At 26.2% G+C, this 14,288-nt stretch overlaps 2 protein-coding genes and 1 long non-coding RNA gene across 11 annotated transcripts in view; all 3 read right to left on the bottom strand.

Annotated features, from left to right (window-relative positions):
• LOC132921810 (uncharacterized) overlaps window positions 1–1,560 on the bottom strand; it is a 32,097-nt gene extending 30,537 nt beyond the window's left edge. Inside the window, exon 1 of the long non-coding RNA XR_009660955.1 lies at window positions 1,368–1,560. This is a non-coding gene — a long non-coding RNA (uncharacterized LOC132921810). The remainder of the gene's footprint in view (window positions 1–1,367) is intronic.
• The window catches only part of LOC132923049 (uncharacterized), a 225,397-nt gene that overhangs the window by 208,461 nt on the left and 2,648 nt on the right, over window positions 1–14,288 (bottom strand). The window lies entirely within an intron of this gene.
• Window positions 2,676–14,288, bottom strand: part of LOC132923052 (aquaporin AQPAe.a) — a 478,481-nt gene continuing 466,868 nt past the window's right edge. For 7 of the 9 annotated variants that reach the window (XR_009661088.1, XR_009661087.1, XR_009661089.1 and 4 more), the window contains 4 exons: window positions 3,383–3,463; window positions 3,231–3,311; window positions 2,933–3,035; window positions 2,676–2,868 (listed from right to left, as the gene is read on the bottom strand). Coding sequence is in view for 2 of the 9 variants with exons in the window: in XM_060986855.1 (XP_060842838.1) it covers window positions 2,851–2,868; window positions 3,231–3,311; window positions 3,383–3,463 (180 nt within the window). In the remaining 7 variants the exon portion in view is untranslated. Of the gene's footprint in view, window positions 2,869–2,932; window positions 3,036–3,230; window positions 3,312–3,382; window positions 3,464–4,038; window positions 4,099–14,288 lie in introns of those variants that run through there. The other 2 variants (XM_060986855.1, XM_060986856.1) reach the window with 2 other exon arrangements.

Below are 14,288 nucleotides of genomic sequence, written 5' to 3'. Positions count from 1 at the left end.
AATCAATATCAATATACTGTAGAATTATGTTAATAGATTCCTAGTTTAAATATAGTAACTTATAATAATTGGTCTAAATTTTGAAAACTCCATTGTATAAAAATGATATTAAAAAAATTAATATACAAAATAACACAAAGTTTCAAGTTTCAATTTATTAATATTTAATAAGGTAGATAACTAAATATATAAATATGTATAATACCAATAATATACAGTGTATCTTTAACCCTCACAAAATACACCACTACTCTTATTACACAAGTGCAAAATTATTTCCAAAATAATCAGAGAAATAACACGAAATAATATTCGACAAAATCGGTTTTGTTATTTTTATGTAATTATTTGAAAAATGGAAAACTGATTTATCTAACATAAACTAACGTAACGTAATATAATCTAACCCGATGAACCAGATTTCTAACAATTATTTATGTTAGAATTTTCTAATCATAATATAATTTTCAAAATAATTTAACTATTTCTTATCTATTTATAGATATATTAAACTGACTACATTATTTATTTATTTAACCAATTTATCTTTTTGATAAAATATTTAGTAAATAAACTTGAAAATTGAATACAATAGATTCTACATAAGTTCGTTACTATAAGTACCTACAACATTCTAAAAAAATCAAAAATATATACTTGAACTATGCCCATTGTTTCAATAGACATTTTTAAAGTTCAAATGTTGACGAAATTTGATATTTTAATGAAAAATAACGATTTTTCCTCTAATGGTTTTAATTGACAGTTGTTATGTTGTAATTAACTATTCACCATTGTGCATAGGTATATTATTATTTTCTATACACAATGCAATTTTCAACATATTACCCAGACTAATTTAAAATTATTTAAACCACAAATCCATTCACACAGTTCTATAGTACATATTAATATCTAAATAATATCTTCAACTTTTATAAAAAATAATGTAGGTACGTAATATAAAATACAACAATATAATATTAATATATTTATTATTTATTATATAATATATGACATATTTTTAGTAAACATTAGTTCAATATAATTATAATACTGCATCACTTATAAAAAAATAAATTACTTATATATTATTTATTGTTTAATCAATGTTAATAGTAATTTAAATATCAAAATATAGAAATAGAATAAAGTACCATATCCGCTAAAAATTATTTTCCGTGTACAATAATTTATCATTAAATTCAAATTTGACACATTTATTTATCCATTCACTATCTATTACAGTAATTTAATCAATTACATGATACAGTAGGTACTCGAAACATACTATACAAAGAGATTTCCTCAATTTTAACGAACATTTAATAATTATTAAACTTGGAAAAATATAATTGTGTACTTACCTTTACTGTAGAGTAGGTATATGAGTACTTGATAAGTTGATACGATATTGTTTATTTTATTTGAAGAATAAATTATTTCTTAAACTGTTAACATGTTATGCATTCGTTTTGAATTATTTTTTAACACTACAAAATAATTCATGTTACACAACTTTATAACATTATACACTTATCTATTTATTTAATTTTTTTAGTTTCTTATAACAGTAATTGAGAAATAACAGAGAATTAATGACTTTATTTGTTCTAAAATTTAACCTTGTAAGCTGAACAGAACTTATTTGAAATTCAAAACTAATTTAGCTAAAAAAAAAACAAAATAAACTGAATTTGACATTACTAATTCTAACGACGTCGTTGAAACTAATGACTGTTATACAATTTTAAAAACGATTCTAAGTTATTTTTAGTAAAATATTAAAATAAAATAAATATTTTAATTATGTTATACCTATTGCTTGAAATTAAATTTGCTTTCAAATATTATCTTATAAAATAAAATATTAACACTTTTTGTAACATCATTCAGTTGATATTTAAATTGGAAATAATACTGTAATAAAGTGTAATTGAAACTTGGAATAATAATAATATCCTTAGTGTAAAATTGATTCACATAATTAATTCAATGTTTTTAACAAAAATAATCATTTTCTTGCAATTAGTAAATCGGAATATTAATTTGTAGAATCATTTTTTATTAAATTAGATTATATCATCGAGTTACTTAAAATCTTAGTTTTAATTTTTAATTAGACTAAAAATTAAAGAGTAACAAAATTAATAATAATTAAAGTATCGAATTATATTATACGAATTATATCAAAATTATAAATACTACATTTAAATATAAAATAATTTTTTAGAAAGAAAGAAAGAAAGAAAGAAATTAACATATAATTATGTAGAACTAAAACCATCTTTATTCCAAGAAAAATTTAAAAAATATATTTCTCAATCTTTACAAATAAAAATTATATTGAGATTTTGTGTCCAGACAAAAAATATAATGAAATAAAACATAATATATACATAATAAATAATATCCATCGATCAATAATATTTAAAATATCATAACAGATTAATTAGGTTAAATAAATATAGATAATTATTATCTGAGTTTATTAATTATTCTTATAAAAATATTATTGAATGTTTTAATATAGAGAAACAGAATATAAAATTGATTACCTACTTTGAATATTATTACTTTTCCGAATACTTTACTTGGGTAAATTTTCGATCTGTTTAAACTGAGTTATCAATTTTTGTTTAAAAGTGAGATGAAAATTGAATACAAAATTAAAATAATTTTAAATTGGTTTATTATTAATAAGAATTAACAGGCTGAATTTTGTATATAATCATAAAATATATAAAATAATATATTTTTTTTAAAATTAGATTCTATGTTAGATTAATGATTATCAACTATTGACCATCAAGCACTAGGATTGTATAAATGGATATTGAGTTTACACCATTACTGTAAGAATATTTTCTGAAAAAATAACACATTATATATTAAAAACAATACTTTATTTTAATGAATAATTATAACTCACAATTCACATTATTACAAATAGGCAATAAAATAGGTAATATAGTTTCATTTCATCGTTGATTTAATAACTAGAATGCACTCAATTTAATTGTATGGTTTGATGTCTACAATTGAATATAATAATGATAAATTGATAAATAGATTTTTTAAATAAATTATTTAGTCCTTCATATTTGCATTAAACCCTGGTTATAACCTTAAACCTAAGTTAAATTATATTATAACACATACAAATAGCATATTAATTTATAAAAATAACAGTTAAATTATAAAGTTGTTCAAAGATCATAAGAGCTTGCCTCTTCAGTATGACGTTTCAACACAAAAGTGTGGATGGTTCCTCCAAGTATACCACCAACAATAGGTCCGATCCAATATACCTAAAATATAATATATAACATATTATTATAGTAATTTAACGATTTCAGTTATTAGTTATTTAACTATTTACCCAATGGTTTGTCCAAAAGCCAAGAGCAACGGCTGGGCCTAAAGATCTTGCTGGGTTCATGCTAGCTCCTGTATATTTAATCTGCAATAAGAAACATACATTAAGAAAACATTTAAAATTAATAATAATAATATAATACTAGTGGCCAAATAGATAAATTGTAGTTTTAAATTTTAAAAGTAATTCATTATAAACTTAAAAATAATTTTGTTACCGTCTGTCATTATCATTATGTATTGTCTACTGTTGTTTGTTTCTTAAAAGAAAACATTTAAGAATATTACAATGCCTATCCATTTAAATTACTTCTTATTCTATCGTTAAAAATGAAAGATTTTTTTATAAATCTTAAAATTTTAAAATGTTTTTATATAAATGTAGTGTATATTTACGTGTTTATTTAATCACTATCAGTACAAACATCCAAATAATAATTTATTATGTCCTCTTTAATGTTATAAAGTAGAATAATACATTTCAAAATATTTATTCCATAATCGAATTAACTGAAATTATATTTAAGGCTATATTTACACTATACAATGAAATGGATGCAAACGTGCGTGTTCAATTATTCAACGATGACAAGTTTTGACAAATTAAACTCGTACACTATCATGCTAAATATTTTTCTCTGATTAAACATTTGTATTTATTTATTATATTATATGTCATATATATATATATATAGTATTTATCCAGTAGGTATATTTAATGATACAGGGACGTTTCTGTTTTATAATATATAACTATAATATTGCTAAATTATTTATCAACAACAGTGGTGTTAATAACTATGATCATTTAATTTTAATAAGAATATAAAAGCATTTCTTGCAAATTGAAATCATTAAGTTTTTATTTAGACATGCGAGGTATTACAAATTTAAATTTATAATCGAAAATTATTTAAAAAATACTACTCTGTTATGTGTCTATTAAAATAGTAAATGTACGTCAAGTTCCTCTCGCCAAATCGTAATGCATTCGATATGGTCAAGCTACTTTTCAAAGGATTACTGATGATGACGGGATATAATTTTGGCAAAGAGTTTATTTTCACTTTCTCACTATTGCCAAAATGTAAAATGTAGAAAAATTTTTTTATAAGCATATAGTATATATATATTTCACATAAAACCGACGAATATAAAAATAATAGGTTAAATATTAGTAAAGTTATTATGGCGCTGTTGACCGAGAATAGGCCTGGTTTAGTTATAGTGACAACATTTTCAGAGGCGCCAGATAGGTTTCTGCTATATTAACGGAGAACGTCGATTTCTTTATAAAAAGATTTCTCGTGACTGGGTTCAAACCAGCGACTTTGAGAGTAAAATTATGTTATTATTAAATGAATTTTTAGTAATGAAAAACGAATAATTATTTCTTATAATGTTTTAAAATATTTTTTATATATTATACATTATAATACAAGATTTATAATATTTCGTAAAATAATTTAATACAATTGGATATAAATTATAGCTTGGACTAAATACCAAGCGCAGAACAATATTCATTTTTAAGTTTAATATTATAACTATAGATTTGCTTTTTACATTTTGATATCCAAGTATCAGGTATTGATTTTATATTTAAATAAATTGAGATATTCTTATTGAAAATTAATTGATAACAATTAAAAAGCTTAACATCACAACAACCGATTAATACTGTTTTAAGTACTAAGTATTAACAAATACCATTTATAGTTTTTAAGGATATACATATTATTATAATACATAGTTTAGATTTTTAATGTTGTTTAGTGTTAGTTTAAATTTTTAAACATAATATATATTAGATTCCTTATAACTAACAGAAACTTATATATTAATTACAACTAAATTACGTATAGCCAAATTTTGATAGAATATTTTCAATTGATTTATTAGTTTGTAATGATCTGAACAACAGTAAATTTAAATTCAAAATTAAGATATTTCAATAATACTATTGAAAAGAAAGTTAAAAACTATATAAACATTTTATTTTTATTTTGGAGCACATAAAGTTATATTAATTTATTACTTATTTTTAAACAATCCTTCTAAACTTATATTATTTAATTGCATTCGATGTCTAAAAAATTTAATTTGAGATCAAAAAAGTTATGAGGTCTTAAACTTGTTTTTTTTTTTTTTTTTAATTTTGTGCAACTATTTTGTAATTTTATTTGAAATTAATTGATCCCTGAGTTCATTATTTTTATCCAGGATTTAGTAAAAATTAATTTTAATTTAAATATTTTTTTTAACTCGTGAAAGATTGAATGTGTATATGTTTCGCTAAGTATATTATTTTATCTTTTAAATCATTTTATATTTTTTCGTACCATAGTCGTATAACTAAAAACATCAGTGGGCATGGAAACTAGGTACCTACTTATATAATCAATAATCACATTTTTAAGTATCAAACATGATTTATAATACATTATTCTATAATCTCTGATAAATATATATAATTTATATAAACTTTTATATAGGCACATAGAATAAACATATATCAATGACTGGCTCATTCAAGAATGGATTGTAGAAATTATTTTTATTTTAAGATTATTTCCCATGGACATTAGTCATAAAAATGCATTATTACGTATCATATAATTTTATTTAATACATTTCAAAATGTCTTTCTTCTTTAAATTTAAGTATTTTTTTAAAAATTCTTGGGATATAGATGATATATAATAGTGTTGAAAATGATGAAATTAATGACTTGAGTTATAAAATAATTTATTTTCAATTATTTTTTGGCAAAACAATAATAATTTGACGATATATACATAAAATATAAATATAATTCGTGTAATCGTGTCATTACTTTTCTTGTAGATTCTACAACAACAAATTCAACGATAACAACAATAATAATGATAATATGCGAAACCATTAACTGCATATTATTATACATAACCATATTACTAAAACATTGGAAACGTAAAAATCCAATCAGTGTCTTGCATACGCGATTTAACGTTATATCCAACGTCGACGAGCGCTCAACATAGAACAATCTCTCTACCCCCGCACTCATTCGCATCATTACGACCATCACCACCATCCCATCTCGCCCTCTGAACACCCGTCAGCGGCATCGATCGATCAACCACCAGCCACCGTGTAGAGGAAGGTACGTGCGGGATTTTATAACATTATATATATTGTATATAAGCATTAACGTCCGACCGGAGTATATGATAATGACATAGGGTTATACCTGCTGTACCAGGCCACGATTATCACCATTACAGTGAGTTTGTGCATAAAATCTCGAAAATATTAACGGTCATTGCAGAAGGTTCTGGATAAAATATGGCCACAGAGATATACATGATCGATATGTTAGTATAATTGTTATTTTGAAAAGAAATGGCGAACTGTATCGATATTCGATACGATTACTCAAGATATACTAATACAAATTTACCTATACCTAATTGAACAAATAAGATACGAATTTAAATTTATTAGTAGTTAACATGGTAGATAATCGTCTAATAATTTAGGTAAAATATATAATTGTTTATTACGTTTGAATCACTATTTCAGGTAAATATAAAATATTATATTTGCGTTGCGAGCAAAAAAATCGTTTTAAGAAGCTTTAGAAAAATTCGGTTATTGCAAGTACGATCGCTGCAAATGGAATTGTACAACGAGCAAAATAAAATAAACATTTTATTGGTAAATACTGCATATGAATAAAGATCAGTGCTTAATTTAGAAAATAATTTTAGAATAAAAAGTGACAGGAGAATCACAGGGAATCTCGGCCGACTTTATTTAATTTAATTTAATTATGTTTCGTTTAATATTAAATAATATACTATGTTTATTAAGTGTTATTATAAATAAATCTGATATTTACTACTTGTATATTGATGTTATTATATATAACGATATTTTATATCATAGGTAGATATAGCTATATATATAATATAATACCTAATCTAACGTGTGTAATAGGTGCATAATTTGTACAAAAAAATCGTATTTTGCTGAATCATTTGTTTTCATATTCACTACTATAAATTTGCTATGGTGTTTCTACTATTTACACTATAGCTATACTGGCTATGTCTAACTCAATTACATATTTTTATACTCAGACCTTGTAGATCATAACATAAGACTTTGCTTGTTTTAATACACAGTAAATGCGTAATTAGATTTTAGGTGGAGGATCCGTCCACACACGTGCTAACCATTACTGCTCACGAAACTAATACGCAATAATACTGTATTATGATGATACAATTTTCGATGACACCGCTGCACCATTTTCCTGCACGAACGTCACTGCTCACGCTATCCGTCGACTTTATCGTGACAGCAGTACTATAACACTATAGAGCCAAGCGCGTGTGCACTACAGAACGGTTATATTTATACCACAAGGTCCAGGGTTGTTGCACTTTAAAAATTTAAAACTATATTTTGAATAAAATATCAACCTTCTGTAGATAATATTTATCTAAATCCTAATGCTATTGATAACATGTTAATTGTTAAAGATAACTGAAAAATTGTAAAATGCGCAATACAAATAAGTACTTTAAATCAATATGAGTATTTAAAATTGCAATATTGTGATTTCGGAATCCTTACACGTATTACCTATGCCAGGAATAAATGTATTCATAATCATAAATAATACACATGTTTCGACAAAATATCTTAACGTATTAAACATATTGTTAGGTGTAAAAGGTGAGTGCATATGCGGCTAATTCCCGTTTGAGCCTAAGATATATATATAATATTATAATCTAAGATAATTAATGCCTTCATACTTGGATAGCACTCCTTATATATATTTTTTAATATATCAAGTACCGACATAAAAAAAAATATATTTTACTTGTAAATTCAAAACTATAATATTAGTAATTTTTTTACTTTTCTTTACAATTCAACAATATAGTATTTTTAATAATGAGAGGAAAGGGTTATAAAATGTTATATTACTTGACATTTCCCTTATGTCAAATCACCTCGATCCCCTAAAATTATAGATACAATTTATACAACATACATTAGACGCATGACAGCCAATGCCCTTGAAAAGTTACAAAAGCCCCGGGCTCTACCGGTACTCCGCGTACGAGTCGATGATAAGGGTGGATGGCATAATATTATTTAACCATATTTAGATAATTTAAATAATTGAAATCAGACAACAGTTGTACAAACTAGGTCGTCGCGAAATTGCATAATCAGTAGGGTTACAACAAGAAGCCCCACAGACCACCGTGATAATCTCATCTCAGTCTTCGACGAGACGACGACACGAGCCACGAGACTTAACAACGATGTGCGAACATAATATTCATTAAAATAGAGATAATATTATTATTGGTTGTAATCTCACGTCTGGTGTGTAATCGCGCATTATCGATGTGTTCGGAGATCTCTTCAAGACGAATAGCACACGCAGTCATCTTGGCACGACATGCACGGCACGCGATGTGAGTATTCCCGGGGCGGCAGTGGCGGCACGAGGCAATGACGGGGTTCGGGCTCGATCGCACGACACGATAATTATTTTGGTATTCGGTTTTCCCTGTACACCGGTTACCGTATCATTATTGTTGTTGTTGCGCGTCAAAAATTATTGATACAATAACATTTTACACGCTATAATAATATACTATCGCAGTTAGGTTTGCAACGGGTAGGGCTCTAGTGAACATAGTCCTAAGCTTAAAGATGTATTATTTGTATATAATTTGATGTATTTGTATACATTTTTTTCGTTTTTAAAAGTATACATAAAGGTACCTGCTTGCAATCCTATTCGTACTACATGTTAATAAATACACCTATTTCGCCTTATCTTAATTCCAAGAGAAATTCTTACTATTCGCCGTTGGGTATAAAATATTTTTTATTCATTAATCGTTTCATTGAATATGATGCACTAGGTATTGTGTATTTACCTTATATAAATAAAATTATGATCTCAAATAATACAAGTTTGAGCTCATTTTATTTTAACGAATAAACGTTGAGTATAATATTCCTTTTCAATAGATTTCAGGAGTAGGTACCGGTATTTTTTCCGAATGCTTACTATAGCAGCTATTCAGTGCAATTTTAATGATGTATTTTACACCCAGCTGTTTTTTTTTCACCATTTAAATATATAATACAATCTAAAATTCAGATAAATGATTAATGATAAATTAAGTATAACTAAATTAAAAAATATTCATAATACAGCCATAGCCTTATAATAGGAAAATGTAATAGGAAGGAACCAGCAGGAACTCTTTAGTAATTATATTTCTAAGCTTTTTGACAAATCATGAACAACACTTAACTATAAAAAATGTATTAAAAAAAAGAAATCAAGAGTTTAAGATTAGACTGAATATCTATATTCAAAATTGCATTATGTATAGAAATGATGATTTAATGAAGTAATATTTGGCTGTTTCAAGTTTCTACAGTGAATATTTGTTTGATTAACACCAAAATAAAAAAAAAACCATTGTTTTTTCAAAATATGAACTCAATTACAAAAAATGGATGTGACTATATGCAATTTTTTTTAATCTAATAAAAAATCTATAAGAGGAATGTTATAATCAAATTTTAAGGTGTATAGATGTTAAAATTAAAAATTATATGCATTTTTAACATTTAACTAAGTATATAATAATTTACATTTTTTTTCTCGCAATTTTGACAAATTTAGTAAAAATCAAACAGTTGTATTATAAACGTTTATAAAATATGATGATAATGTATCTTTAGTATTTTTTTGTAGTGTTATGAACAACGTATGATGAATCTTGATTTAAATATTAAATTTTAAAGCTTTTATACTCACACACAACATTGAAAATAAATTATTTCATGTAAATTAAATGCTAATATAAATATTTGGTGAATATTTATAATGTATATTATAGCTATTTATTTTCGAATAATAATAAAAAAAATCTTCTTACAAAATTATCCTCTCAAAGTATCAACTAGATAAAATTTGCTATCAGTAGCCATAATAAAAGTTGAAAATTGAAAAATTTTAACTATTCAAATAGTAATGACTAACTTAATATTAATAACAATAAAAAAAAACACACAATTGTAGACTCAATACATTAATCGCTCCGCTCAGAATCTAAAAAGCCTGCTTTTTATAATAATAAAAATGAATAATATGATAACGTCATAGTAAAACCATAAATTTTATTTGCTTTTATTAGACCTATAATAAAAATGAATTGATTATTTGCTGTTTAGGCTACACAAATCACGATTTAAACTTTATGAGCCACTTTAAAATCGATTGACACTTAAGTGTTTCGTACACACAATTATCTTAAAAATGTAATCACTTAACTTGGTATCAAAATTAATAGAAGTTAAATAAATAAAATAGGAACATTGATTTCCTTCTTAGCAAGCAAATGCACCTAAATTATTCATAATATTACTATGAGTATTTTAAATTCAGAGAAAAATAATTAATTTAATTTACTATAATAAGTATAATAGGTAGGTATACTATTATAATATTACAAGGACGTATTTTTTTCTCGTGAAAAGTTTTACTAATAACGTTAAGAAAATGTACCCATGTACATTATATTTTTATTTGATGTATACAAAATACTCTTTCGAAATTTGGAAAAATATACATTTAAAACATATTTTAATAAATACTGTATATCTAAATTTTATAATATATTAAACCAAACTTAGCTCAGAATCATATATCGAATGAGAACATTTATCATTATATTCAAAATATGTATAATGATTAGTATCCCATGGCCCATACTATTCAGCTACTAGTGCCTGACTTAAAAAAAAAAACCTCGGGAATATAGTCACTCTGTTATAATATTATAGTAGGTGTTAAGTGTACCTCTTCATTGAATGATAATTAAACTCAATGAAAAGATACACTCAAAGTCTACTGTGAAGCAGAGCAACTTTGATGGATTTTTTTCTTATTATATTATCAAAATGGAAAAATTACAACCTGTGTCATAACTCATAACTCATAAGTAAATGAGATATGAATATGATAATATGAAGAATATTTACATGATTATAAAGGTAGTATGAACCCTAAAATATTATCACCCATGATATCAAGAAAGATTAATGAAATATATAACCACATTATAAAGTTAAAATAGTTCTAAAATTATAATTGATTTAATTAATTCATACAATATTAGTATGTACCTGGTTTCTCAAAATATGTTGTTTACAATTATTGTAGTTTTAAATTTATGAAAGAGACATGGGTTTCCGAGGGTATCTTTATGGCTACTTTTTTGAAATTATCAACTTTTACCGACTTTACGTTTAATTGTTTATGTCCAAAATATACCCAACTAAATTAACAAATTTCCTTCTAACGTTCCAACCATGTATAAAAAAAACAGTAATTAACCGTTTTTCGTTTTAAATAGATATTTTTTACAGGGAAATTACTCACTTTTTTAGTCATTTTAAACGGGTTTTGTCCAAAACTATCTTTATCATTGACCCTTTGTCCTTAGGGTTTTTTAAAAAATAATAAATATTTATTTCCATCAATTTATACGTGGCCGGGTATATCATAATATGTTTAAATAGATTTGACTATAATTACTGTTTGCTGACTGTCAACATCATTATAATAATAATATAATAGCAAACATTATTATTATATAGCCAAACGAATACTCTTCATCAAACATATTTTCATCAGGAATGTTTGAGTTAGAAAAAACCGTGTCAAACCGCATTTGCAGAACATAATACACACCGCGATTGTACTAATAATATTGGTCTTATTACTGTAACAATGTTAATTTTCACTCAATCTGTCACCCTTTCATCGTCACCTGCCACAATTACAATACTGCATGTCTGTACCTATACTCGCATTATATAAATATGTATAGGCAACGATTTGTCACAGTAGGCACGGTACGTTCCTTATGCGTATGTCTAATTGGCACCACACCACGCGCATCTATATTATTATTATTATTATATACGCGTACACATAGGTGTTACAACCAACCGCACTAGGAAAACGTTGCGCTAAAACGGTAACAGCCACGTATATTTCCCATTACTATTTTTATTATTATTATTAGGTACAGTTGTAGTGCGAGGACGGTATTACTCGCGTGTTTACACATTCGCCGAAGATACGTAGTATTATTAAATAGTTATGGCACGTCGTTATTATTGTCGAGCTTTCGACAGTATAATACCGTGTAAGATTATAATATTATATAGGTACATCTATAAAAATTAGAATGTTTTAGAATTAAACTGCCGCGCTTTGTTGTGTGATGACATAATTGATGAAAACATTCACAGTTTATATTTGACGAGGATCACGGTAAAGTTTTTACGATTTCGACTGTGAAATCGTAGGTACGCACTGGAACAGTGAAATAAAAAATTAAAAAGGTCGTCTGGCTCATCCTATGCGATTATTATAATATTATTATTGTGCGTTCCGACATGTCCTTCACAGTAGCACACTCACACACACACGCACACACACACACATGATGATTTGTACGTTACATAAAATCGTCATTTCCTCGGAGCCTCTCTCTGCACGGCGGCACCGCATGCGCTACGAAGCCGCCGCTATTCATAATATATTATTATCGACCTCGTTGTCCTATTGTTTCACTTTATTTTTTCACTCCGCAGAACAAATCGGACGAGACTACGAGAGAGTAAATAAACAAAACAACACAGTTTAACGATAATGTGTATTATAATATTATCATTATGCTATTATTCTATGATGTCACCGTGCGTAACGCGTCAGTACAGATCATGCCGTGACCGTTTTTCTGGGGGGCATCCGACGTCAGCACTCAGCATTCAATGAATCGTGAGAAAACCTAACAGCGTACCTATATACAGTTATAATACCACGTGCATAGAATACATGTACAAATCAATCCTACGCCATACAACCTTATAGTCCTGTCTCGTGAAAAACCGCCCGTGAACTGTTTATTCGGTCATATTATATATTATAGATGTTGAAAACTCTGCGTCCATAAACTTAAGACCGCTCAATTATTATATCGTGTGTATAAGCGATCTTAAGCCGCGACTTTATTATGACCGTTGTAAAAGTCACGGTGGCCTATCGTGTGTGTATCGGTAATCGGTACGGAATACACACAATCCGGTAAATCGGCGCGTGTACGTTTATTGTTTTATACCGTCGTAAAACTCGTCTCTCGTGTGTATCCCGAGGGTATATGATTTTGAAAGTGCGGGATTAATATCGTTTATAACGTTAATTTTATACTAATTCAATATGATATTGCAAATCTATTTTTAAACGACCATCGCTTTGACACGCGCCATTTACGGTTTCACTGATCCGTTTCGAATTAATCCAATATAACGTATTTAATAAAAACCCATAATGTGATACGACATCTTTAATATTATGCGCACACGCACATAATAATTTATGCCAACGATACTGCATTAACAGTAATTATATTGCAGTGATCCATAATACATGTATCAATTAAATTATAATTAAGTTATATTAAATTATAACAATTATTGGAAACAGATATTTTTTTATAATTTATTTATTGCAATAAGTTTGTACTCGAAGGAATCGTAATAAAAACTTGAAATTACAAGACATGATAATCGTAACCATTTATGAACATTTATTGGAAATTACTAAGATGATAATAATGAGATGTAAATATGCGTTTTTTTTTACCAACTGAGGATAGCTAGCTGAAGATGTTTTTAGTCATGTAGTTATAATAGCAATTATTTATCCACGTATTAAATGTGCATCTGTTTTACATTAAAATAGGTTTTTCGATAAATAATGGAAAGTGTGTTATCATATATTTTAGAAAAAAAAATTGAAAATG

The sequence above is a fragment of the Rhopalosiphum padi genome, chromosome 2, assembly GCF_020882245.1.
Source record: "Rhopalosiphum padi isolate XX-2018 chromosome 2, ASM2088224v1, whole genome shotgun sequence".
Taxonomy (NCBI): Eukaryota; Metazoa; Arthropoda; class Insecta; order Hemiptera; family Aphididae; genus Rhopalosiphum; species Rhopalosiphum padi.
This window is presented reverse-complemented; position numbering and strand designations above follow the sequence as displayed.